Source organism: Onychostruthus taczanowskii, unplaced genomic scaffold (assembly GCF_017590055.1).
Source record: "Onychostruthus taczanowskii isolate IOZ18803 unplaced genomic scaffold, ASM1759005v1 scaffold56, whole genome shotgun sequence".
Taxonomy (NCBI): domain Eukaryota; kingdom Metazoa; phylum Chordata; class Aves; order Passeriformes; family Passeridae; genus Onychostruthus; species Onychostruthus taczanowskii.
The window spans coordinates 1415626-1442848 of NW_024503235.1; the positions used below are offsets into that span (position 1 = coordinate 1415626).

At 64.0% G+C, this 27223-nt stretch overlaps 1 protein-coding gene across 1 annotated transcript; it reads right to left on the reverse strand.

Moving 5' to 3' along the window:
• Positions 1-218: 218 nt before the first annotated feature.
• Positions 219-23486, reverse strand: KIAA1522 (KIAA1522 ortholog). The gene is made up of 8 exons (XM_041417310.1): positions 23330-23486; positions 22981-23208; positions 6087-6242; positions 5834-5889; positions 4630-4747; positions 4179-4295; positions 1233-4094; positions 219-1005 (listed from the first exon to the last, which is right to left on the reverse strand). Exons 1-8 carry the CDS (start codon positions 23484-23486, stop codon positions 983-985), a joined length of 3717 nt encoding a protein of 1238 aa, XP_041273244.1. The 3' UTR covers positions 219-982.
• Between the last annotated feature and the right edge of the window lie 3737 nt (positions 23487-27223).

Consider the following 27223-nt stretch of genomic DNA (forward strand, 5'->3'; position numbering starts at 1 on the left):
TGGGCCTTAAACACTGACTCGGGAACCATCTGTCTGTCATAAAACCCAATAAAATGTCGAGCTGACTGCACGTGGCCGTGCCCATCTGTCCAGGGGAGCTGGCAGCCAGAGTTTTACTGGGCAGTGGTGCTGGGAGCCAGCCCAAGGGTGTCCCTGGAGCCCAGCAGCACCAGAAGGGACCTGCAAGCATAAACCAGGAAGAACAGGAGGCAGCAAGCTTCGGTCATCATTTTTACCAGCCAGTACAGAGCTCTGAGCAGCTACTTGGCGGCAGAGGGTCAGTTGCTTTTGGTTTGGTTTGTTGTTTGGTTTGGTTTTTGTTTCATTTTTTTTTTTACAATCAAAGAAATCAAAATGTGACCCGAGTTTACAGAAACAGAATCAAGGCTCTGCCGCAGAGCCCAGGGCCAGCTCGAGGGGCAGCCAGGCCCTTCCTCCTGCTGGGCAGCGGCGAGTGGCCGGAGCTGGTGCTGGCCACAAGCCCCTCTTGCCTTTCCATCAAGAGCCAAAGCCCTGATCCCTCCCAGCCAGCACCTCCATCCCCTCCTGTTCCTGTTTGCACTCCCCCAGGCACTGTGGTAGCCAAAGCCTTCCCATTCCTTGTCCAAAGTGCTTCCATCCCTCACGGGCCTGTCTGGCCAGCAGCAGTGGCTCCAGCTCCGGCGTCTTCGGCCCCCAAACTCCTCTGGGTGTGGCTGCTCAGCTCCACACACCCACACCAAGCATCAGCTTGGCAGGGAGGACGTGCTGGCTCTGGGCATGGGCCTCGAGTCCAGTAAAAAAAAAGCAAAATAAAGCTGTAGTACTTAGGAAAGTGAAACCAACACCATTTTTGCATAAATATCATCAAGGCCGTGGAGGCTAAGGCTGTTTGCTTCCTGTATTAAGTTAGTTGCCAGTTCCACACTCGTCCGTTGACCTGCCCAGGTCCCTGAGATTTGGATTCCTGTCCGTGGGGGCTCCAGTCCTGCGGTGTCATCCTTCAGGCCGTCTCTCCCCGTCTGTCTGCAAAGCAGGAGGAAAGAGCCCATCAGCCACCCCAAATCCCAGCTTCCCACAGCCCTACCAGGCTCTGTCCCTGCTGTCCCAGTGCCCCCCAGCTGGAGCACAACCCAGGAGCCGTGCTGAGTGTCCAGCTTGGGGATTTATCACTTGGGAATGCATAGCTCAGCATCCTGAGCAGCGAGGCTGAACCTCCAGCAGCATCACCCCGTGGCTCCCACCCCACGTACCTTGTGCGGGGAGGCTCTGAGCCGGCGGCTCCGCGCCGTTCCTGCCCTCCGTCCCCGCCAGCTCGCTCTTAGTCCTGCTCTCCTCCACCTTGGCATCCCCATCCAGCACCGGGGAGCCCAACGCCTCTGCCCCCGGTGCCTTCGGGGAAGGAGCCGGCCCCGAGCCAAGCGAAGGCTTCTTGGCTACCGGAGGGGGGATCTTGCCGGCTTTCCGCTGGGCTTGCGCCTTCCCGGGGCCCTGCGGGGCGGCAGCAGCCGGGGCTGCCGAGCGCTGCCCCGAGAAATTCATCAGCTCGGCCACCAAGTTCCTCTTCAGGTCGGCCTGTGCCTCGGGGGACGAGGCCGTCTCGATCACCAGCTTCCTGGAGCTCTTGGCGAAGATGAAGCTGGCGGTGGAGGCCGGCGATTTGTTCCTGGGGGACAGCTGCCCATCGCCGGGGGGCCCCTCGGCGCCGGGCTGGGCCGCTCGGCCTCCCGGCGGCTTCTCGGCGGCCTCTCCGGCGGCCAAGGCGGCGGCCTTGAGGTGCACGGCGTGGTGGAGCTGCTTGGAAGGCACCGCGTCTTGGGCGGGAGGCGGCTGCCGCGTGGACAGCGAGCGCCGGACGGGCTTCTGCGGGGCCGGACGCTCCTCGGCCCCGGCTCCGGCCCCGGTCCCGGCTCCGGCCGCGGGCTCCACGCTGACGGAGCGCAGCCTCACCATCTGCAGCAGCGAGGGGGTGACGATGGGCAGGCTGGCGTCCTCCTTGGCCGCCGGGCCGCTCTTGCTCCGCGACACCGGCTCCTTCTTGGCCTCCGCCCGGGGGCCGTTGGCCGCTTTCTTAAGGCTGATTTGGGGCGGCAGGGCCGGAGCCGAGGGCGGCGGGAGAGGCGGCGGTGGCGGGGGCACGGAGGCCGTGGGAAGGGGCTCGGCAGGGTGTGGAGGCTGTGGAACCCCGGTGGGTGGCTCATGCTGCTGAGATGATGAAGATGAAGCCCCCGGGCTCGGTGTCGCCATCGGCCCGTCCGCCGGGGCCGAGGTGGCATCGGGCAGGCTGCAGAGATAGGATTCATCCGGAGGGGGGAAGTCTGCCATGGACAGGTCGTGCTCCTCGGGGGTTGGCGGTGGCGGTGGGGGCCAGGCAGTGTCGGTGGGGGGCTCACTGCTGGTCTGGGGGCTCCCCTCCACCTTCTTGGCCGGCGGGGGAGGCGGGTGGTAGGCGGGCGGCGGTGACGGCGGTGGGGACTTGCCGCTGGGCTTGGCCGAGGGCTCCTGGCCGGCAGTGCTGGGCGCTGGGGGGCTTTGTGAGGGCTGGAGGGGGCCGGTGGAGGCCGGGGGCTGCTGGGGCTTGGTGGGTGGTGGAGAGAAGGGAGCGGGAACCTTGGGGTGCGGCGGGATGACGAACCGGTCTGAGCGACTGCTCAGCACCTCGGGGGGAGTCGGGTCCGAGGCCGAGGAGGAGATGGAGGTGAGGGAGGAGGACACGGAGAGCGCAGGAGACTGCAGGGAGCACACCCGGTCCGGCTTCTGGGGCTGAGACTTGCCCGGGGACACAGCTGGGGGTCCCAACCCCTTAGTGGGCAGTGTGGGCGTCCCGCTCTGGCTGGAGTAGCCGCTGGAGGGGGACATGGTGCGGTCAGAGCCATCGGGGCAGCTCCACTTGGCCTGAGCTTGGGGCTCCCTCAGCACCACCGTCACCCCGGGGCGGCCCCGAAGGGCCTCGGGGGAGCTGGCGCCGGCCAGGCTCTCGGAGCGGAGGCTGCTGGTCTCGCTCAGCGATGGGGAGAACACCTCATCCTCGCCCGTGGGGCTGAAGGGCTCGGGGCGCGGGGACCACGGCACGCTGCTCTCCCTCTGGGGCCGCCGGTCGGGCCTGGGGGGCAACCCCAGCACCTTGGGCTCCCCGTCAGCCTTCTGGTGCAGCGAGTAGGTCCTGCGGGGAGGGGCCGGGGGCTTCTTCATCTTCCTGAGGGAGACGCTGCGGGCGGAGGAGCGCTCGCTGGCCAGGCTGGCCGTGTCCGAGCCCTCCGCCTGGCTGCTCGTGCTGTAGGCGGGGGACGCGCGGCCGCTGCCCACGGCCAGGAGCCCGGGGGTGGCAGGAGCGAGGCCGGCAGCGGGCTTGGAGCAGGAGCTGGCGTAGCTGGTGGAGCTGTAGATGCTGATTTGGTCGGCGTCGGAGCGAGCCGCCGCGTCCGCCTCGCCGTGCGGCCCCGCCTCGGGCTGCCGGTGGTCGCAGCCGCCCTGGGAGGAGATGGTGGAGCTGTTGGAGACGATGGTCTCCGTGGACTGCGAGTGGCTCCAGTTGTCGCTGGAGGAGGAGGGCTCGCGGCTGCGGGGGCTGCGCTCCGAGAAGCGGGACAGGGAGCGCACCGAGGCCGGGCTGGACGACACGAGGCTGCAGCGGCTCAGCGTCCGCACGCTGCTGCTCGTCAGGGCCACCACGTCCACCATGGGCGGCAGGATGGCGTTGGGGATGATCTTGGACATGTAGGTGCCCTGGGGCGAGATGGACATGACGGGGCCGACCAGCATCTCCGGGGGGTTGGCGTAGGTGGTCATGCCCGGCACGGCCAGCGACTTCGGCCTCACCATGGGTGACAGCTTGGCCGCTGTCTTCCTCCCCAGCAAGCTGTCGTCGTAGTAAACCCTGTTGATGTGCTTCTGCAGGGCTGCATCCGCCTCCTCCAGCACCCCCAGGCAGACGCGGGCGCCGCCGGCCGCGGGCAGCGGCTGCAGCTTCCCGTCGATGGTGGGGATGCGGACGGCATCGCCGGACACCTGCCCCCCGTTCAGCAGGGGCTGCACTGCCTGGCTGTCCCCACGGCCCGCTGGCCCTCGCCCATCCGCCTCGGGATGTCCCTTGGCTCCATGGCTGTTCCTGAGAGCTGGGAGCAGGGAGAGATGAGCTCAGCGTGATCCCAAGGGAAGGCAAACAGATCCTAAAAATCCCCCCTCGCCCCAAAGCTTACCCAGCTCCTTATGGACGTGCTGGGGGATACCCAGCACAGTTGTCCTCCTCTCTTTCCTCTTCTTGCCAGCCCTCTCTGAGGATTTGGGAAAGGAGTCGTGTGGTCGGAAGGTGGAACCTGCAAGAGGTGTGAGAGGGTCCAGCTGGTGAGGGGAGCCCTGGCCAGGGTGTCCCCAGTGTCCCCAGCACTTCCAACTGCCAGAGGTGCTCAGGCACTGGAACAGCCCAGAGAGGCACCAACCAAACAGTCGGAGCAGGGAGGAGACACTGTCTGTCTGTCCGTCCATCCCCCTCGCCCAGCCCCAACACTGACTCAGCCAGAACTGCTCTCATCTCTCCCAAGGGCCCCCAAATCCCTGCGTGGCTCATGGCCAGAGCAAGGCAGAGCCCAGCTCCCTGCCACACTCCCCAGCCCCCCTGGCGAGCCCCATCCCGCTGCCCCAGCCGGGTACCTTTGCGCTGGATCATCTCGGAGCGGATGGAGAGCGCATCCTCAGAGGTGCTGTCCGTGGCACAGGAGGCTGCCCGGCTCCGGAAGGACAGGCTGTCATCCTCCGAGAACGCACAGGACTGTGGGGACACAGTGGGCTCAGCAGAGCCCAGGCTGCAGGGACAGAACTGCCCCAGCCCTGGCCAGGCCCCTTCCCCGCCGCGAACTGACTCTGCAGCCGAGACAAAAGCTCTTCCGAGGGCCAAAGGCTGAGTCAGCCACGCCGGCATCCAGAGTCCTCCCACCAGGAGCAGGGCTGGGAGCAGCCCCTGGGACCCTGCATGGCTCTGCAGCCCCCCGGAGGGCAGGGGAGACAGGGCTGGGGTGTGCAAGGAGCACCTGAAGGAGCTGCCAGGCTCGCCCCCGTGCCAAGCCCAAAGTGACTCTCTGGGTGTTCCCAGCCCTGCTGTGCCCCAGAGCCCAGGGCTGGAGGGCTGCCATGGCTGGGAGAGGGGTGTGGGACAGGGACAGGGACAGGCAGGATCCTCAGCACTGCCTGGACACAGCCCCATGCTGGACACGGCTTCCAGTGTCCCCATCCCTCCAAAACACCCCTGGCACAGGCAGAGGTTGGGATGAAACACTTCAGAGTTAACCTGAGCCCTGAACCTCACTGCCCCCGTGGCTCTGCCCATCCTGGGGTTCCCAGTCCCCCACTTGCAAGGGGTTAAAGGGGCTGAGAGCCCATGAGAGGCAGCAGCTTGAGCAAACACAAACAGGGTGAGGCACTGGCAGCGGGGTCAGAGCCCAGGGATTGCCAAAGCTCAGCTTGGCCAAAGCAGGGGGAGTTTCCCCTCGTCAGCAGCTGGGGAGGGGCACAGGCACCGGGCTAGATATGGCCAGCAGTCCCCATGTCACCCCTCCTCAGGCAGGGCTCCCAGGGGACACCAGTGGGGAAGGGACAGGGGGACAGAGGGATGCAGGCACAGGGGGGGCCCTGGCAGAGCCCCACAGGGCAGGAAGGCTGAGGATGGGGAAAACAGCTTGTCATGGAGCAAAGGAGACAACACCAAGGGACACACGGCCGGTTCCAGCCCCACAACCCCCCTGGACATGGCCCTGCCACCTTGGCTGGATGCCTGTCTGCCCCCAAACACCACCCAGAGAGGACAGAAGAGCCACCCTGCATCCCCTCACCCCCAGGAGCACCACTGGGCAGGGCTCACCTGGAGGCTGCTGCTGTCCCCGTGGTCCCAGGCACTTTTGGTCTGTTTCTGCTTCTCTGTGGAGGGAAGACAGAAGGTAAATCCCTCCAGGGGACACAGAGCTGCCGAGCTTGCAGTGCCCCCTGCACAGCCCAGCCACCAGCACTGGACTCCGGTCAGCCCCACGCGCCGCCCACACCGCCCGGCCAGCCAGGAGCTGGGGACAGCCCTTCCGCCGTGTCCCCAAGGCCACGCTGGGCTCGGGGACACCTACCCTGGTGCTGCAGGGACTTCAGCCCCTGCTGGGCCTGGTTGTGCAGCTCCTCCAGGTGCGGGGGCCGCGTGCTGGGGAAGAAGACGTTGTCGGGACATTGCTCGCCCGCCGTGTACTGCACGCTCAGCCGCTTCTCGCCCTCGCCCTTGGCAGCGCCTGCGGGGACAGCGGGGGTCAGCTGGGCTGGGGGGACACGGCCACGCTGCCACCAGTGCGTCCCGACCCACGAGAGACAGGAGGTGACATCCACCCCGAGGTGATGTTGTCCCGCTCGGCTCCAAACCGGGCGCTGGGAACACGGAGAGAAATCCCATCCCACGGCCCGGTCGATATTCCGGAGTCAGGATGTCTCCGCTGGTTTTCTCCCTGGGATGTGGGACCACCCTCCTTCCCCAGAGCCTTGATTAGGAGCTAACGAGGCGGTGAATTGTGTGGGGCTGGGGGCAGCCGAGCAGGGAAGGGGCAGCACAGGAGGGGATTAAATGGGGATGGAGGCAGGATGAGGATGACTTTCCCTTCCCCTCGGAGCGTTGCGTCATTCCCAGGCCTCGCACATCACCCCAAGAGCAGGGACTCCCTCCATGCCCCGGCAGGCACATAAGAGGGAAAGTGAGGCACATCCAGCGGCAGAGATCCCAGAGGACCCAAATCCCTGCTGTGAACCCCTCTGGATGCTGAACACCCCATCTGCCACGCCTGGGGCAGCACGGAGCCTCCACCCCCTGCCCGGCAGCCCCCTCCCCACAGCCACCATCAGCACCCTGCAGTGCCCACCCTGGCATCACCCAGCCCTGGCATCACCCAGCCCTGGCACTGCAGCACCGTGGCACAGCCCTGCCCGCTCCTGCCCACACGCCTGAGCCAAGCCTCAAACTCTTCCTGCCCAGAAAGAAAAACAATTTTGAGGAAGGGAAAACGCAGGAAACCGTCGGGGCTGGCACACCGGAGCCACGGGCACCTGCTGCTCGGCATCACACACCACCCCTCACCCCTTGTGCCCCCCGTGCCCCCGACCCTTCAGGACCAGCCCAGGCAGGCAGCGAGGCAGCGAGGCTCCGTCTCCAGCACACAAAGGAGCAGGCCTGGAACAATGGAGCCTCCCGCCCTGCCGCCATGCCGGCCTCTGCCTCCGCCAGCACCGCCAGCACCGGCGGAGCGAGCGGGCACCGGGGCACGGCCCGCCCGGCACGGCGGCTGCTGCCACACCGACCCCCGTGCTGGCGCAAAATCCCTGCAGGGGACACGAGGCACCCACAGCCCCCCACCGTCGTGTCCCTAATCCGCTTTTCTCTCCCAATTTCGGCAGCCCCTCGCCTGACACCCCCCCACCCAGAGGCTGACACCCCCCCCGAGGTGCTCGGGGAGAGGAGCGCAGTGATTTATTCCGGTAACTTCGCCGTGGGAGAGGCCGGGGCTGGGGTGACCTTCCCTGCCCTCCCCCGGGGGTGGCAGCCCCCCTGCCCTCTGCGAGCACCCCGGGCGGGCCGGGGGGTCCCGGCGGGCAGGGGTTGTGTAAGGACAAGGCTCTGCTCCCCGCCTCCCTCCCTGCCCGCTGCTCACTCACCCTTCTTCTTGAAGAAAGCCAGAAGCGAGGAGAGGTTCCTGCCCATGAAAACCACCATGGTGGGGAAGCCGCGAGAGGGTCTGGTCCCCAGGGAAGGGGGGCTCGGCCGCCCCCCGAGGATGCTCAGCCTATTGTGCCGAGGCTGCTCTCACCCGGCGTGCGCCGGCGGGGCGGATGCCGGCGGCCCCCAGCTCCCTCCCTCCGTCCTCATCCGCACGGGCGGGAGGATGCTCGGCCAGGCGAAGACGCTCCGGCGCAGCTGCTTGCGAGCAGGGAGCAGCCTGAGCCGGGGAGGGCTGCGCGGTGGCAGGAGGGGACAGTCCCCGGCAGGAGGGGACAGTCCCAGCTGCGCCCACCGCGCTCCTCGGCCGCGGGAGAAGGGAAGAGGGGGCCCCTCCTCTGGCCCTCCCGCCTCCTCCCACGCACGGCACAGACCACAGGGATCTGTTCTTCCAGGCTCTGGGCCAGCATTTCCCCTTCTCCTCCCTCTTGGACCCCTGGCACTCCCCAGGACCCTGCTGGGCACAGCAGCGCTGCAAACCAGTCCACAACAGTGGGGGCAACTGGGAGGAACTGGGAGGATTCTGCACCTTGGCTATGACACAGCACAGGCAGCAGGGTCACATTCCCCATCCCAGCCTGTCCCCAGTGCCCCCCAGGACCCTGCCAGGAGCCCCATTCCCGGGAACAGGGAACACAAGCCAGGACGGGGCAAAAGGTGTTTGTCCTTAGGGACAGGGCTACGTCACGGTCACAAGGGCTGGCAGCACAGGGGAAAACCAGGTCTGGGACCAGTCTAACCAGTAACTCCAGCTGCTGCTGCGGAGGCAGGTGAAAGCAGGGGCAGAAATGCCAGGCGGTCACACAGTGGCACTGCCCTGGCACTGCCAGTCACTGTCCCCACCGCGGAGGGCAGGGGGTGTCCAGCACCTCTGGGAGCTGCATCCCCACATTTTCAGGAGTTTTAGCCCAAAAAGTGAACAGCACCCAGTGTTCACCCAGCAGGCAGCCATGTCCTTGTGCCAAGCCCTCTGTCCCTGCCCTGCAGCTCCCCACGGGCTGTGCCCAGCGTTTATTCCGGCACGATGCAGCGTGGGCTCACCCATTGCAGGGTCCCAGCAGGCTCCAGGCAGTGACTGTGCAGCCCAAGGGACAGTTTGACCTTGTGAAGGACATCTCTGTGTCCCCAGCCAGGCAGCTCTGGGCTCAGCAAGGATTTCTTCCCTGGAATTCCAACATGGCCATGGCCCCAAACAGCAGCAGCTCCCCGGCTGTGCCTGAGCCAGCAGCTGCTCCAGCACGGGCAGGATGGGCCCTGCTGCCCACACGCTCCCCCAGAAGGTGATGGTGGTGGTGGGCAGATGTTCCCCAGCTCTTTCCACAGCAAAAGTGGAAAAGGGACATAATTAAAGGGCTGAGGATGCACAAAGCAGGCAGCCGCGTGCTGAGCTGAGCACTGCCCTCTGCTCTGGGCAGCTCTGAGCCCAGAAATGCCCATGGGTGGTGGCAGCCGGCAGGGACACTGCTCCCAGCTCCCCCAGCCTTCCAGCTCTGCCCACAGAGAGGGGACTGCAAGAGGCCCCCCTCCATGGCACCAGGAGCTCCCCAGTAAAGGGGGACAGCCCCTCCTGAGCTGCTGGTGCAGGGCCCAGGCACAGCTGAGCTCCAGCCCCATGGATCTGCCGATGGCGGCACAGGTGGGAGCTGCTTCCAGCGCTGTGAGGACATTCCCAGGTGTTGGCAGGCAGCCTGGCCCGGCTCCACCTTCCTGCCTGTGGCCCATTGCCCACACAGAGCACCTGGAGAACATCCCTCACTGCTGGAGACGTGTCCCTCTCCAGTGTGGCACTGCTGAGGAGGAGCTGCAACCTCCCAAAAGATAAATCCAGGGCACGACGCTGCCCGGCCATGGAGGAGCCTCGTGGCAGCCTCCACTTCTCCCACTCCCTGTGACCTTCGCTACCTCATCATCCTCACCCAGCCGGCCTCACCCCGGCTCTGTCAACACAGAAAACCTGCTGGGAACGGGGGGAATCCAGGAGGGGAGAGCCCCGATGCTGCGGCGGGGGCTGCAGGTCGCGGTGGGCTGGGGAAGCCGCTGCAGCTGCAGCCGCTGCCGGTAGCAACACGCCCGGCTGCAGCCAGTGTCCCGGCCCCTGTGCATTCCTTGCGGTGCATCCTGGATCACCCCGTGCCCTCCGGGCTCAGCTGACACACGTGCCTTGGCCACACGTGGCAGCGGGGCTCTCCCAGATAAGGAGGCAGGCAGCCTCTCAAGGATGGGCTCCCCAGCTGGTACCTGCTGCCAGTGCCAGGCTGCTCCGGAGGGAGCAGAGCATCCCTGGAACAAGGCACAGGAAGGCACAGGGAACCCCAAGCACTCTGCCTTCAGCTCTGCCTGAGACAGGCTGGAGCTAGTGGGAAGGGCTCCACAAGGGCTGAGACCCCACAGGAGCACGGCCAGGGCCGCCAGCCCCATGCTGCAAACAGAACTCGGTGCTGCCTGCTGCTCTTCACCTGGAGAGAGCCAGGTGAAGAGAACACCCCAGCTGCTGTCCCCCTCCTCGGCAGGCCTGTGCCTCCTGCGAGCAGCAGGTTTGGCCGGGCTGGGCTGCAAACATCCATCTCTGCCTGCTCGGCACTGCCCCGACTTGCCTGCTCCGCGCACGGCGCGGCTCCTGCGGCGGCAGCAGCGGCTCCCTGCCCGCCCCTCCACCGCCACTGACTCACCGCCGAAAAATGGGGAGGAGGGGGAGCTGCCAGGCGGGCGGGAAGGGGCTGCGAGGTCCCAGGAGAGCCCGCCTGTGTGCTGCTCTGGGCGCGATGGAGCCTTTGCCTCCTTCTCCCGGCAGCCAGGACAGCGAGAAGCTCCCCCTCCCACCACTCTGGGGGTCCCTCCCAGCACCATCCAGGCCTGGGGATGCTCTGCTTGCCAGCTGCCACCACGAGCATGGATAACACCATGAGCCTCATTCTTGAGAGCTCCATGGAGCTGCCAGGACATGGATGGACCCTGACAGAGCTGTGCTCCAGCATCACAGAATATTCTGATTCACAAGGGACCTCATCCAGCCCATCGGCTCCAGCATCCTGTCCCTCTGCTCTCTTTGCAACCTTCAACTCTTTAGGGTGTCTGGGAGCCTCCAAAGGCAACGAAGCCGTTCCCCAAATCCTTGTCTCAGCACAGCATCCACGCCCTGGAACACCCCGGGGGACCCTGAGCACTCCAGGCAGGGTAAGAGCACAATAATATTGACAGTGGCTCTGGCCACACAGCCCCTGCTGCCAGCCTGCCCTGGGCCACACCTGGGGGGCTGCTCCAGCCAGGAAAACATCTCCACCAAGCAAATAAACACCGCCCCATCCACGCTGCTGGCTCGGCTCTCAAACACGATCCCACGCAGAGCCTGAACTAAAATTAATTTCAACTGGGAAAACAAACTTGGATTGTTTTTTTCTTCCTCTCAATCACAGCGCAGAAAGCTGCCTGGTCTCACCTCGGTGAGCCAGCAGGCCCTGGAGAAGGAGCTGGTGCAGGGTGAAATCCCACTTGGAGCAGAGCCGCGGCTCCAGTGCCTCCAGCCACGGCTGCTGTCATGACAGGAGCACTCAGGGTTGTGCAACGGGTCCTGACCTCGCTGCTGTCCCACACTGCCCCACAGCCAGCCCTGAGGTGACACAGAGTGTCTGCTGCTCCCTGAGTTATCCCAGACCCCGGTGAGGAGCTGGCAGCAGAGCAGAGGGGTCGCGGGGCAGGACCACCCCAGCGGCGGCTGTGCCTCATGCCGGCCCCTGCAGCAGCCCAGCCAGCCTCCTCCATCCCACCACGGCCCCACCCCGCGCTCGTCCCCTCCCGGAGAAGCCACCAAACAGGTTTGAAGGTAAATAACAGCCTTCCCTCCTCCTGCCAGGAGCCGGATCCGGGCGGGAACATCCCAGTGGGGAGCGCAGGGCAGGAAAGACACGGGGCCGCAGAGGGTGACACCTGTGACACTATGACCAGGGGTGGACCACCAACACCTCCTCCTTCAATCCCCCAGTGCTTTATCGCTCCCTGAAGCCCTTCCCTCGGTGTCTCCAGCCCCCAGGGTGCTCCGGGCCGGCTGTCCCCCGGCCGGGCGTTGTTCGCAGGGCACTCGGGTGCTCTTGCCACGGCAGAGGCGTTGCCTGTCACAGCAGGCACCTGGCTCCCCGCAGGAGACGGATTAAGGACAAGACGTTGCAGGTTTTTTTCCGTGCACGGATCCCCCGTCCTTGCAAGCAGCGCCCAAGCCCGCGGGGCTTTTCCAAGGAAACGCTGCCGGATCCTCCCACGGAGATGGACACGGCCGCGCTCGATCAGCGACAGCAGCTGCCACCAAGATGGGGTGGGGGACAACCCAGAGGCACAGGGCAGGTCCCATCCCCGCCTCTCGGTGCCGGGAGCGTGCCAAGCCGGCACGGCACGGCACAGCACGGCATGTCAGAGCCGAGCTGCCTGCCGGGGACAGCCGGGATCGCCTCCTCCCCTGCCCCGGGAGCGGGAGGGGGCACCGGGAAGGGCTCGGATGTCCCGGGCGCAGCAGGATGCTGGCTGGCCGTGCCTGGAGGAAGCGCCTGTGTAAATCTCGGCGTGTCCCCCGCCGGGACCGGCCCCTGCTCTCATCCGCCCCCCGGGTGTTTGCGGAGCCGGCCCAGCGTGGGGCTGGCACGGAGAGAGGCTGCAAAGGACACGGCTCAGCCCACACCGGAGCTGCCCCGCAGGAGCCGGCGCTGCCGAGGGGCTCCACGGCTCCTGCTGCTGCTGCTGGGGACGTTCACAGCCACAGCCACCCCTGGGACACCCGGATACCCCATCCCTGGAAGTGTTCCAGGCCAGGCTGGAGCAGCCTGGGATAGTGGAAGATATCCCTGCCCGTGGATGAGCTTCAAGGTCCCTTCCAAATCAAACCATTCCATGTTGTTTTTTTTTTTTTTAGCGGCACCGAGGGGACGCGGGTGCCGGGTGACCCCGCACCCAGAGCTCCATCCCCGCTGACTCCGCGGGCGCAGCCTGGCCAGCGGCCACGTTCCTGCGCCCTGACTCAGCAGGGCCCGGCGGGGAGTCCCGATAAGGAGGCGATAAGAGGCTTCGGTCTCCCTGGGGCTCAAGGACCTTCCCCAGCATGGACCAGCCCGGCGATGAGAGCCTGGGGATGCCCCCGGAGCAAGCCAGGGTTGGCACGGGGAAGTGGGCACGGGGAAGTGGGTTTGGCACTGGTGGGCAGACTGGGTGGGCTCGGCGGCAGAGCCACCCCGGAGCCCTCGGCTGTGCCCACCCTGTCCCTGGGCACCTCTGCTCTGTCCCCTCAGCACCCAAAGGCGGTACCCACGCTCTGCACAGGGCACAAGCACAAAACCATCTGCCAGTGCCCGCCCGGGCCGGCTGCGCCAACACCGGGCACGGCAGGGCCAAATTCATCTTCCAAAGAGCCTTCCAAATTCATCAGTCACCAAAGAGACAGGAACTGGGGCCACTGCTCCAGCCGCCCGCCATGTGCAATTATTCTCCTGCCCAAAATCCAGAGGCACCCCGGGTGCCGGCACACCCTGCCCCCAGCCGGTGATCTCGGCTGCGCCCTCCGAAACGCTGAAGCGACACAATGCAAATTCTTTGGCTTTGTGGCCGCCGCGCCGTTGCCATGGAGCCGTCGCAGAGAACAAACACAACTCGCCCCGTGTTTTCTCAGCACCTTCCACCCCACGGCCTTCGGCCCCAGAGGCAGCCCTCGCCTCCCGGGATGTGCCCCGGCTGTGCCAGTCCCACATCCCGCCCGTTCCAGGGCATCCGAGACGGAGCAGGGCTTTCCCTGCCAGCCCTGAGGGAGGCACATCAATCCTGGTTCAGGATTGATGAGGGACAGCCAAGGCTGGCAGGGGATGGAGAGGAGGTGGAGGTCTGGGCAGGAATGGCACGTGGAGAGGGTGAGGATGAGGATGTGCCGGGAATTGCAGCTCCAGCCCAGCCTGGCCAGCGGCACCGAGCCCTTCCTGCATGGAGGGCACGACCAGAGGAGCCTGCAGGAGGATGTGGAGAGCCTGCAGTGAAGGAGATGCTGTCCCAGCACAGCCATGGGCGATGTGTGACCTCCTGCCTCAGTTTCCCCATGCACTGAGGAGGTGTTCTCAGCCAGGACATTCCTGCACCCTCTCCCTGTGCACCTGAGGGGTCTCCCCATCCCAGGCCCCACCTCTGGGATGGTTTTGCTCAGAGTGGTGTCCCCAGGCCTGTGCAGAGTTGACTCCAGGCCCTTTTTACCCTGGGCTCTCACACCTGGGTGGCTGCTGCCTGTAAAGGGAAACAGGGCAGGAGGGACAGCAGATCCCTGGTGGGGGAAAACCCCCCAGCTACCCCTGGGTCCTGCTAGCCTGCTCCTGTGATCCTGCCCACGTGCCTCCCAAGGCTCCTCCTGGCCTCCAGGCTGGGCTGGGGACACAGGGACAGTTTAATGACACCACTGGGGGAATCAGCAGCCGCGGGATGGGGACGATGTTACTGCGAGGGACCTTCCCTGCTGGCATCACCCTGCTGGCATCACCCTGCTCTGATGGAGGCAGCTCGGAGGGAGCTCTCCAGGCACCCACGGGGTTCCTGCTCCACGCGTGGGTCCAGCCCGGCGTGGGACCCTTTCCCTGCTCCTGGTCCCTGCAGGGAAGATCTCGGTCCCTGCTTCCTGCTGGGCTTTCCAGTGGCATCCATGGAGACGGAGCATAAAGCAGCGGGGCAATCGGCGTGTGGACAGACAGACGGACGGACAGACAGGCGCAGAGAGAGAGGGGAGCAGCCCCTGCAAACATCCCGAGATCCCCGCGGCACAGCGAGAGAAACCGAGGCACGGGGTGGGGAGGAAGGCGACGCTGGCAGCGCTGCGATCCCACTTGGAAAACAAATCAGTAACTCATTCAGCTGATCCCGTCCCGATAGCGCGGCACGGCCCCGCCTGCAGCCAGGGGGGCTCCCCCAGCCCCACACCGGGCTCGGGGGCCGATCCTGACCCCCCAGCACAGGGAGATCACAGCAAAGCCTCCCCTCACCCCCCGCTCCCCCCCAGCCCAGCAGAACACCCGCGGCCAACTTTCCCAGCGCGACCCCTTCCAGCTCCCTAAGCGGGGACCCCCCGCGCCCCATCCCCAGGTACCCCCACGGCTCCTACCTGCCCTCGGCTTCCCGGCACGGCCGAAGGGCCAGGAGGAGCCGGGCTTGGTGCCCGCGGGGCTCCTCTTGCGGTGCGCGTTGCCCATGAAGCCGCTGCCGCCTCCACCGCGGCCGGGTGGAGGGCACCGCGGTGCTACATGGCCGAGCCGAGCGGGCTCCGGTGCTGTGTCCCGGGCGGCCCCGGTAGAGCAGAGGGCTCTCAGCCGCCGGTTCCCATCGCTCCGGCCGCGGCGGAGCCGAGCGCTCCGTGCCGGAGCCAATGGCACGGGCAGAGAGGAGGGGCCAGCCGGCATCACCCGCAGGATCCGCGCCCTCCCAGCCCCATCCCTCCGCCGGGGATGCCTGGGTGATACTGAGAGGCTCGGAGAGACCGAACATCCCCCGAGCAGCGCGGGGATCTCGCCTCCAGATGCTCGCACCTCGCTGGAGTTTTCGCCACGCTGCCGCCGCTCCTGGCTGCCCCCAGAAGAGCCGCCGCTACAACCCTCCCCCCTTGGTGGGTTTTTACAACTCTCCCCCGCGTTGTGGGGTTTGGGGAGACCTCACCCAGCCCGGCCAAGGTTAGGACAGGACTACCAAGGCTGGAGCAAAGCGCCCGAGGCCACGGGCTGGGTGGTGGCGCTGCCCAAAGTCAGGGCGAGCAGCCACATGCCAGCCCCACGCAGCCTGGCGTGGGTGGCAACCCCCGGCGCCCTCCCCAGGGCCACTCCTGCCTCGGGGGCGAGTCACGAGCACCTTGCTCACACCGCCGGCACCTCCCCGTGCCCTGTCCGGGTGTATCTCAGCTTCTCCCTGCTCCAGCCCCTGCTCCAGCAGCAGCCAGGGCTGGCAGGGGACAGGCCACTGGAATTGCTGCTGCAAAAGTGCCCAAACCAGCCCCTCCACGGCCCCTTCCCCAAGGCCACTTCTCCCTCCTGATTTTTAATTAGAACATTAAATGCTGCGAGGGCAGGGAGGGGTCAGCCAGGCAGGCAGTGGTGGGCAATTCCTGCTGGCAATGTTTATGTTCCTTAGGTGATTCATCAAAAGCTGGGATAAATAGGAAGGAGGGTTTTGTGGGAAAGGCACAAAACCGGGGAGGTGGTGCAAGAAAGGAAAAAATTAAAGATCAACCAGCAGCTTTGTCCTGACCTCCCAAGGCGATCGGCACCGAATTAATCTTTGGACTTCAGTCCTCCCCAGCAATGGAAATATTGATGGTTCAGCTCCTCAGCAGCTTGGTTGGGTGCCCAGGGCACGCTCAGCTGGGCAGGGACTGTCCCCGTGGGTTTGCTGCCCCATTTTAGGGAGATGAAGGGATCCAGAGGAAAACATTCCCTGTTTTCCACTCCTGGCTGTGTCCCGTTCACAGGACAGTGAGGATGAAACAAGGAAACAAACGATGGTCACAAGAGCAGCAGATCAGAGTCACTGATCTGTGTCCAGGGCCTGTGGGACACGATTTCTCCTCTGGTCAGCCAGGGGCATCTCCAGGCTGGGACGAGGCTTCCTTCCACTGCCCAGCACCTCCCAGCATCCCCGGGATGTCCATCCCAAAACACGGACCCCCCCGTACCACTGAGACCCCTCCCCAGTGCCCCAGGGGGCTCCTCTGCAGATTTCTTCCACCCAGAACAAATCTCCCGGTGCGGATCTTGCCTTTCTCTCCCTGGGAGAAGCAGAGAGGCCGGAGCCTGCCCCAGATCCAGGGAGACACTTCCCCCTCCACTCCCACAGCAGACTGCCAGCACTTGCTCAGGGAACGCGGCCACCGAGGCGTCACCGCCCCCGGGCACAGCCCGGGCTGTGCGGGCAGAGCTCCGGGAGGGAGCCAGCCCCGGGCACCCCGCGGAGCCCACGGGTGCCAAAAATACCGAGTGGCTTCTCTGAGCTGTAACAACCGAGATGGGGTAACTCACAGCCACGAGGAGCTCCAGCTCCTCCTGGTTCGGTCCCTGCAGGATTTGGGGGGCTGGGAGCAGCATGGGGGGCTCGAGCATCCCCCCAGTCCCCGGTGAGCTGCCCCACTGATGCTTCAGGGCACAAAGCCCCCTGAAACATGAGGGCAGGCTGCTCTCATCCTGTATGCCAGAGCTGATGATGTGAGCAGAAATCTGGCTCAGGGAGTGGGGACAGCTGAGCACCCGAAATTCCTGCTCTGTGTGAAAGCCTCAGTGCAGCCCAAAAGGGAGGGAAGGGGAAGGAGGGGAAACATCCTCAGCCTCCCCAGCACAGGGGGCCAGAGATGCTGATTCCAGGCAGAATCTGTTCTCCAGGCCAGAAATCCCTGGCTTGATTCACCGAGAGAACTCTGATAAGAGCTTGGAGCAGCAGAGGAGCTGTTGGTGAGATAGAGATCTGGTCAGCACAGCGTGACTGCCCCAAGCACATCTGATCTCCCCAAAGTCACACATTCCCTTGGTCAGAGAGGCCAGTCCAGGCATGGGGACCCCTCTGTGCAGTCACAGGGGCAGATCTGTCCCTCCTGGTGCTCTGTCCATCCCTCCTGCAGTTTCACCCCCTCCTTCTGGAGTTTTCTAACCCTGATCCCATCTCCCAGCAGACACAGAGCAGGAGCTGAGCTGCCTGAACGAGAAAGGAATTCAGCCCTTGTTCCCTTCACGGGGAAGTAAAGCTCAGCGAGGCAAAGGTAACACAAAAACCCCACTTGAGATCCCCAATCATTAACAGAAATACATAACCAGAAGGGTTTCAAATGATTTCCTGCTCCAGCCGAGTCCAGGCCGGCTCTGCCGATGACAGGTCCGGCTCCAGCCCCCAGAGGTGGGGGGAGAGCAGCTCCCTGCTCAGGCTCAGGTGGATTTTACCCATGCACAGCACGACCAGCCCAAGGCTCTGGCTCCTGCTTGGCAGGGAAATGGCTTTTCACTTCATCCTTGCCCAGCTCTTCACCTTCCAGCGGGTTGTGTTCCCAGCGCTGCCGGGGCCGGAGTCAATGATGATATTGTCTTATGAAACCAGACCTCCCTTCCACGGGGGAAATATGACCCGGCTGCAATCGTTTTATCGGATCTTATGGAACGTTATTCTCAGGAGAAACCCTCCCGGTTGTCTCCAGGTGGAATGGCTGTGGCTGCAGACACACCTCTCTTTGTTCGCCGGTGCCAGGCCAGGCCAGCCAGGGGATTCCTGCTGCTCACATTTGCTCAAGTGTCACTCTCTGCCTCTGGCAGATGAACAAACTCATTCCCACACACACACACACGGAGCAATCCCCACGCCTCTCCCCTCTCCTTTGAGCTGACAAGCTCGGGGCTCAACTGTGTTTACACCAAACCGTGCGTGGCAGCAGAGGATGGAGGAAATAATTGTCCAGGGAGATTCCACAGCTCAGCCCCGCATTTCCTTGAGGGCTCACGTGCACCCTGTGGCATCAAATGTCACCAGCACAGAATCACGGAATTATTAAGGTTGGAAAACCCCTCCAAGATCATCAAAGCCAACCTGTGATCAAACCCCACCTTGTCAACCAGCCCAGAGTGCTGAGTGCCACGTCCAGTTGTTTCTTGAACACCTCCCAGCGCTTAAAAACCCTTTCCATGAAGGAGCTGAGCACGATCCCTGCCACAGCCCAGCCCCTCCACCCTCTGCTCGCCCTGCACATGGCAAATCCCCAGTCCCAACAAGCACTTGCTGCTGCTACAAAGCAGCTGTGAGCATTGAAAGCTTTATTTTTAACATCACTATCCCCCACCCCAGTTCTGGAAATCATTGCTGCTGGACTAAGCTGGCATCAAAAAGGAGAGAAAAAAAAAAGAAAAAAGCCAACCCTAATTTAATATTTCTGGAACATCGATTCCTTTACTTCATCAAGGAATTAAGAGGAATGTTGTGAAATCTGGACAAAGCAGCAGCCAAAAAAACCAGACTAAAAGCACTGGACCCCAGCACCAGCTCATCCTTCATCCCAGAGCTGTGTTCACATCCCTGCACCCCAAAATCCAGCGCAGGGCACCCCAAATCCTTGCTCTGTGTTTGACCCTTGGCACAGCCCAGCTGCTCTCCCCGCCAGGGCTCAATCTCTGCTCTGCCTCCAGAGGTTATTGTGGAAACAAACCCGGCTGGAGCGGCCAGGTGCTGGGATTGCACCTGCAGCCAGCAGGGCCCATCCACCCAAACAGGGCAGAGCATCCAGAGGATGCAATTCCAGCTGGGACGGAGCCATCCCCCCACTCCCAGAGCCGCTGGTGTCCCCCAGAGGTGGCTGATGCTCGCCCAGGAGGGGGATTAGGGAGCCTTTCCTCCCAGCTCAGCTGTTTGGGCAGCCAGAGATGGGATTGCTGATAGCCATGGGATTGATCCAAGTGGAAATGCTCTCATCCTCCCCCTGCCTGATTTCAGTGCTGAGCAATGCTGGCATCACCAGTGCCCACAGAGAGCGGGCAGATGCTCAGGAGTGAGCCCTGACCACGTGCCCTGGGATGAATTCTCTCTCTCCCATCCCTTGGAGCCATCCTGCTCCCTGTGCTCAGGAGTGAGCCCTGATCCATAATCCCTGGGATGAATTCTCTCTCTCTCCCATCCCTTGGAGCCATCCTGCTCCCTGTGCTCAGGAGTGAGCCCTGCCCCATGAGCCCTGGGATGAATTCTCTCTCTCTCCCACCCCTTGGAGCCATCCTGCTCCCCTCCCATGACCAGGATAGTCAGGCATGCCCTGTCCCAAACCCACGGCCAAATCCACATGGGGAAGGGCAGGGTGATGGGTCAGGGGCCTGATCCAACATCCCCAGCACCTCGCAGACACAGGGAAGGCTGAGGGCACTCAGAGCCTGCTGCAGTTCTCCCTTCTCCCCCTCCCACAGCTCCCAGCTGATGTTTGGAGTAATTCCCAGCTGGTCCCGCAGGCTCGTGATGTCGGCGCTGCCTCCGGGCAGGTCAGAGCCGCCGTTGCCGCCGGAAAACACCCGGGGCTAACACTCCTTCCTTCCCACAGCCCAGCATCTTGAGGCATCCTGACCCCCATCCCCCGGGGAAACGTTATCCCCATCCCCCGGGGACCCCCATGAGCCCTGGGATGAATTCTCTCTCTCTCCCACCCCTTGGAGCCATCCTGCTCCCCTCCCATGACCAGGATAGTCAGGCACGCCCTGTCCCAAACCCACGGCCAAATCCACCTGGTCAGGGGCCTGATCCAACATCCCCAGCACCACGCAGACACAGGGAAGGCTGAGGGCACTCAGAGCCTGCTGCAGTTCTCCCTTCTCCCCCTCCCACAGCTCCCAGCTGATGTTTGGAGTAATTCCCAGCTGGTCCCGCAGGCTCGTGATGTCGGCGCTGCCTCCGGGCAGGTCAGAGCCGCCGTTGCCGCCGGAAAACACCCGGGGCTAACACTCCTTCCTTCCCACAGCCCAGCATCTTGAGGCATCCTGACCCCCATCCCCCGGGGAAACGTTATCCCCATCCCCCGGGGACGGTGCCGTAACCCCGGCGTGTGCAGGCGGCCGCAGCGGAGCCGGAGGCGCTGGAGCAGGGAGGGGTTCCTGGCGTGCTCTCCTTGCTGGAACTGCACGGGGAGGCTGATTCAGTCATGCAGGCAAGCTGCAACCGCTGCACATCTGCACTGCTTCTCCCAGCACACCAGGGGAGGCGAGACCAGAGGGAATTTGGGGCACCTCCCGTCCCACGGGATGGCGGCACTGGCAGAGGGGAAGAATCCCGTGGGTTGGGGCACTGAACGGCCCCTCCATCACCAGCACGGGCTGTGGGCACTCGGGACAGCTCTCCTGGATGTATCTGATGGGACAGCAGGGTGGCAGTGCAGTGACAGAGCCCCGGCTGGCACGAGCTGCCACAGCGAGGTCCCCGAGCTGTGACCCTGACAGGCCGTGACTTGGCATTTTGAGGATTAGCTGGTGAACGGTACAACTTCAGGGGAAGGGGAAAAAAAATGGAAAAAAAGGGCTGGCAGAGCTGCTGGGGGCGTTTCTGCCGTGAAGAGGAACATCACATGCTCCGGCACATCTCGTTTTTTCTGCTCAGGTTTCAGTGCTGGGCTGTGGCAGCGGCGTCCACACACGAGAGCTGGGAAAGAACCACCAGCAGCATCTGATGGATCAGCCCAGGAGAGAGCTCAGCTCTTCCCAAGCCTCTTTTCCCTTTCCACGGCCACTCCTGTCCTAGCACACATCCCTGTGTGCTCCTCCACTCAGCACACAGGCTTGGATGCCTGGAAATTCACTCCCTGGAGCAAACTGAGGAAGAAAGTCCCAGCTGACAGCATGCTGTGCTTGGGTGCCACAGAAGAGGCCTCTCCCTTGGCAAAAGAGCCAAAACATCGCTGGCAGAGGTGCCCTCAGGGAGGGCAGGGGTGTGACACAGACGGTGTCCCCGACAGTGTGGGGTGGGACAGGTTTTTTGGGGTGATACCTTCCTCGCTGGGACATCCGCTGCTGCCAAAACAGCGCTGAGGAGAGGAGCGTGACCAGACAAGCCAGCACCCATCGCTCTGCCAAAGCTCCCTGGCTGAGCCCTTGGATCCCCAAAACAGCTCCAGGATGGCCGGGAGAGGGGACCCAGAGCAGCTTCCCCTGCAGGATTGTCCTGGTCAGGGTGGCAGGGACGTGGCTGGGCCGTGGAGGCAGCAGCCACGGAGGGGCCGGGGTGAGGGCCATATCTGGGACAGGAAGGGCCACACCTGGAGCACGCAAACACCCTGCCCAGGAGGAGGAGGAGGAGGAGGTGGCAGCGGCTGGCATCCCTCCAGATTTCCCTCAGCCCCAGTGACCTTCTGACTCAGCGCAGGGAGAACCTACCCAGTGAACCAGCACCAGCCCTGGGGCCGGGGCCAGATCGTGCCAGGGACTGCCGGATCCATCCTGCTGCCACCACGGCCACCATGGCACTGCCACCACCACAGCCACCATGCCATGCCACCACCACTGCCACCTCCTTTCCCCATTTCAGCCATGCCTGCTGCCACCACAGCTGCATGGCCACCACAGCCCCCATGGCACTGCCACCACCATCACCACCCCTGCTGCCACCACGGCCACCATGCCACTGCCACCTCCTTTCCCCACTGCAGCCACCCCTACTGCCACCACAGCCACCATGCCACTGCCACCTCCTTTCCCCACTGCAGCCACCCCTGCTGCCACCACGGCCAGCAGCTCCACCCCACCTGGCCACCACCGTGCCCAGCCCCTCTGCCCCTCCTGTGCCCCCTCTTTAGCCACGGCTCTGGTCACCACCTCAACTCCTGTTGAGCCCCCACGGTGACCCCTCTTCCGCCTCCAGGGTCAGCAGCCTGACCCTCCTTGGCTTCCACTGTAGCACCTCCTCGGCCTCCATGGCCACCACCTTGACCTCTCCTTCACCACCTCCATGGCCACTGCTGTGACTCCTCCTTGGCCACTGCCACCACCCCTCAGCCGCCACGCCGAGCCCTCCTTGGCCACCAGCCTTCTCCCTTTTGGCCACCATTGCGACCACCACCCCAACACCTCCTCGCCCACTCCCACAGCCACCACTCAACGCTCTGCCATCACTCCAACACCACCGTGGCCACCACTGTGACCCCTCCTTGGCCACCACCGTGACCCCTCCTTGGCCACCACCGTGCTTCTGTCCCTCCTGTGCCCCCTCTTTAGCCACGGCTCTGGTCACCACCTCAACTCCTGTTGAGCCCCCACGGTGACCCCTCTTCCGCCTCCAGGGTCAGCAGCCTGACCCTCCTTGGCTTCCACTGTAGCACCTCCTCGGCCTCCATGGCCACCACCTTGACCTCTCCTTCACCACCTCCATGGCCACTGCTGTGACTCCTCCTTGGCCACTGCCACCACCCCTCAGCCGCCACGCCGAGCCCTCCTTGGCCACCAGCCTTCTCCCTCTTGCCCTCTGCCTTGGCCACCATTGCGGCCACCACCCCAACACCTCCTTGCCCACTCCCACAGCCACCACTCAACGCTCTGCCATCACTCCAACACCACCGTGGCCACCACTGTGACCCCTCCTTGGCCACCACCGTGACCCCTCCTTGGCCACCACCGTGACCCTTCCTTGGCCACCACCGTGACCCCTCCTTGGCCACCACCGTGGCCACCACCTCGACACCTCTTTGAGCAGCTCCCTGAAATCTCCGCGTCCACCTCCACTGTGGCCACCACCGTGACCCCTCCTTCAGTGCCACCGTGGCCACCTCCCCGCCCGCTCCTCACCTGCTCCCTCCGTCCCTCCCGAGCTGCTGCCGTCCTTGGGCGGCCGCCGCCGGCCCCGGAGCCAGCTGAACGCCCGGCGCAGCGAGTTGGCCCGGGCCTTCTTCCGCCGGGGGGGAGCCCCGGGAGCCCCCGCCGAGTCGCCGCCGCCGCCGCCCCGCTCCGGGTCCCGCTCGCCGCCCGCCGCAGGTGCAGGGCTCCCGCCGAGCGCCCGGCGCCGACGGAAAGTTTCTGTGCGGGGCGGGGCCGGGCTGCGGGAGCTCCGCCCGCACCGGCCCCCGCCCCCCTCGCCCGCAGGTGGCCCCGGGGGCGTGGGGACCGGGGACCCTCCCCTCGGTGCCGCCGGGGTCACCTCCGCGGCTGCCGGAGCTCCCCGAGGTGTTCTTCCCGTTCCCCGGTGGGTCCCGGCTTTGTCCCCTCGCTGTCCGCGCGGGGGGCGGTGCGGGGACAGCGGGGGGTGGTCCCAGCCCTTGGGACCCTCTGTTGTGCCCGCCCGAGGTGCTGAGCATCAGCGGGAGGCAGGAGCAGGAAAACCGGGAAATACCGAGCGGGAGCGAGGAATTGCAGCATCGTCATCCCCGGGGCGGCGTCCCGCTCATCCCGGGGGACTGGCCCTGTCCTGGCCCTGTCCTGTCCCTGGCCCTGTCCCTGGCCCTGTCCTGGCCCCAGGAGACAAGCCAGAGCTGGCAGCCGTGTCCTGCCCTGCTCTCCCACCCCGCAGCCGCCACCGGCTCCTCCCCTGATGGCCCCGGGGGTGACACTCGCCCTGTCACCGCCAGTGGCAGCGCCCAGGGGGACACAGTGCTCCATCCCGGGCACACCTGAGGCCACCGAGACGCTGCCTGCAGCCTGTGCCACGCTGCTGCTTGCTGCTAATGGCAAATCAGCTCCTGAAAATGGAATGCCACGGGGCGAGGAGGAGAATTCAGGAATTCAGCCTCCTGGCGTGGCTCTCCAGCTCTGCCTGAGGCCAGGAGAGCTCCAGGAGCTCAGGGAAGGATTTCACTGCCCAGTACAAGCTGGTGTTGCTCAGGAGCATGATCACTCCAATCTGATCTAGATTAGATTTCAGGAAGAAATCCTTCCCTGTGAGGATTGTGATGCGCAGGAACAACTTCCTAAGAGATGTTGTAGATGCTTCATCTCTGTCAGTGTTCAAGGCCAGTGGAAGATGTCCTGCCCATGTCAGGAGTTAGTTTTAAGCTCCCTCCCAACACAAACCATTCCATGACTCTGTGATCCAGCTGAGAGGGGACAACAGGACGAGCAGGGGCTGGGCTGGAGCAGGTTGGTGACAGGACACGTGGCAAAGCCAGGGGAAGGATCCCAACAAGAACACAGGTGGTTTCTGCTGCATTTCCACGCTCCTGGCTCCGAGGGGTTTGGGTCCCTGTGTTTCCTGCTGGCTGTGTTGGAGCCACATCCTTCCCTGGCCACACGCCCGGAGGAGTTTGCCAGCTGCTGGAAATGGCTGGAAGGGTTTTAAAAGCAAGAAGCCTCTCCATCCCTCAGGCTTCCCAGCACATCAGCATCTCCTGTGGGATTCAGGCTCTGGCTCTTGTGCAAACCTGAGCATCCTGCTGCTTCCCAGGAGCACCGGTGACCAGGGATGGGGATTTGGCTCCAAACCTGGGGGACACCTGAGGAAAGGCCGGGATCTGCTGGGTTTTTGTGTCCCTGCCTCACATCCCCCTCCCCTTCACCCATCTGAACCCAAACTCGAGATTGAAATGAGCACTGGAAGGAGTTGGGCAGAAATTTCCTGGCACCTCTGTGCCCCTCCATGGTGCCAGGGGGTTGATTCCTTTCCAGGATGAAGGCTCAGAGTGTCACTGCTCCCTGGGCTTTGCTGACCCACATCGAGATGAGCTGCACTGAGGAGATTCTAATCCCCAGTTAGGGTGTTTGTGTTGACTTTCTGCTGCTGGCTCTGACTTCCAAGTCGTTAGCCTCCAAAAAAAATCCCATTTTTCATCTTTCCCCTCCTCGTGTGGCAGCAGAACCAGTTTGAAAACTATTTCTGCACAGAGTATTGTCCAAATAATCACAGGGAGAGAGGGGCAGAGGATCGGTTACACTGTGGGGAGAGCTCCCATCAGAGGGGCGAGGGCAGCACGGGAGGAAGGTGAAGAGGAAGGTTATCCCAGCCCTAGGAATTCCAGGAGCTCACCAGCACTTCATGAAGGGCCCCAGAGGGTTCTAACAGGGTCTCCAGCTGGGTAATTCATTTCCACTTGCAGGCCAGGATGGTCACAGGACTCTCCTGGGGACAGCAGCTCCCACAAGAGCTCAGCTCCCCCGAGACCCAGGCACAGGGGAGGGGAGGCAGAGACTCTGCCACGTCCCCAGGTGAAACGGGGATCCCTGGGAAGCGAAACCCAGAAAAAAAGAAGCCAAACCATCGGCTGGCAGCGGTGGCATCACGCTCTTGAGCAGCCCAGCAGCTCCTGCAGCCTCGGGCTGTGCTCATCATCCGTCCTCTGCCCCCATTTCCGTCCCCTCGCGGGGACACGGAGCCCTGGCTGCTCCCTCATTACTCATTAACGCCGGGACAAGGTCCTCCCGCATCCCTCGGAGCCCCGTGGGTGCCCCGAGCAGGAGCTGCTGGCCCCAAAGCCCTTCTGCTCCCCGTTTCTCGCCCCGGGGGATGGAAAAAGCCAGCGCGGAGCCGGGGCCGCGGTGACCCCGCTGGCGATCGTTGGGACACGGGGACTGTCGGTGGTGCTGCTGAGAATCAGCTCAGTTGTAAAAATGGGTTTTAAAAAATGCCACAGGAAAAGGGAGGCACTGATGTCTTTGCTCAGGGGCAGGGCACATGGAATGGGGTGAATAAATAGAAGTTAGGGTCTCTCTTTCCCAGCTCCCTCGTGCTGGAAGGGACAGCTCTGGCACAGCCCAGGAGCATCACCCGTGTGGTGACAGGGACAGGCGGCCACAAGAGGCATCTCCCGCTGCTGTGTGAGCATCCTGAACCTTTCCGGGAAGAGAAAAGCCCGAGGGAATGTCAGCACGGCCTGGGTGCCATGTGGGATGCCACGGACACATCCGAGCTGCCCCCAGGGTTGGTACAGCCGCGATGGGGCTGACAGCGAGTGCCAGCCCCGGCCTGGGGTGTGAAATCCCCTCGGTTGTGACACCCCGGGAGCTGCCGGGACAGGCAGATGTTTAATCCCAATATTTGGGAGCAGCGGGGTGTGGGAGCTGACGCACTGCAGGAATCCCCGCAGCTGGAAGCGCCCCTCAGCCCCTCTGCCTCCCTGGCCGGGCCCGTGCCTCCCTCCGGAGCTGCGGGGATGTTTCCTCATCCTCCTCCTCGCAGGGAAAGCAGGACCAGCAGCACCCAGATAAGCGGGAGCCGCTGGCGCCTGCGGCACGGGGCAGGGCTGGCGCTGCTCCCGTGGGCATCCCAAGGTCCCTGCGGGGCAGACGGCGCCTTCGGGCTCCCCTTTCATCCCCGCCCCAGCTGGGCACATGCCCACCTTTCACTCCTCCTCCTCCTCCATCCCTGCTGGGCAACCTCCCCTCCCTCTCCAGGGGTGACCGCAGCTCTCAGCCGGGGAAACTGAGGCACGAGGCGAAGCAAACCAGGTTGTTCCCGAGGGGGACAGTGGCATCCAACCCCTCAAACCTGGGTGAATCCCCCCACGGGCAGCTAGGGAGCCACCCGGGGACCCCTCACCCGGTCGGGGCCACCGTGCGAGGGCAGGGCAGGGCAGGAGCGGAGCACGGTGGCACCGCCCTCGGAGCCGGGACCTTCCCTGGAAGCGCTCCCGGCTCCAGGGATGAATCACACTTTCCCCCTGGGATCAGATTGCAGCTCCTGCACTCGAGGGGCCGGATCTGGCACCCCCCGCGCCCTCGGCAAACAGAGCGAGAGCGGGCACAGCGCTGCTAAACCCCATCCACGCTGGAATTCCACTGGGAGCTGGAATTTCATTGTGGAACACCCCACGGGGCTGCCAGAGCTGCCAGAGCCCCGAAGCCGGGCTGGTGCTTCCAGCCTGTCCCTAAAGATCGTGCAAAGATTGGGAGAAATGTTGTTTTACAGAGCACTGATGCATTTCAGAAACACAGAATGATTCCAATCCTTCACTTTTACCAAGCACCTGAACCCAGGCATTTGCATTTCTTGTGAAACACTTGATTTGGAACATTTCAGTGTTTTTTCATCACTGCACACAACACCTCTCCTACACATTCCCAACAGGAGGATCTGAAAATCTGAAATCCAGCAGCTTTTTTTTTT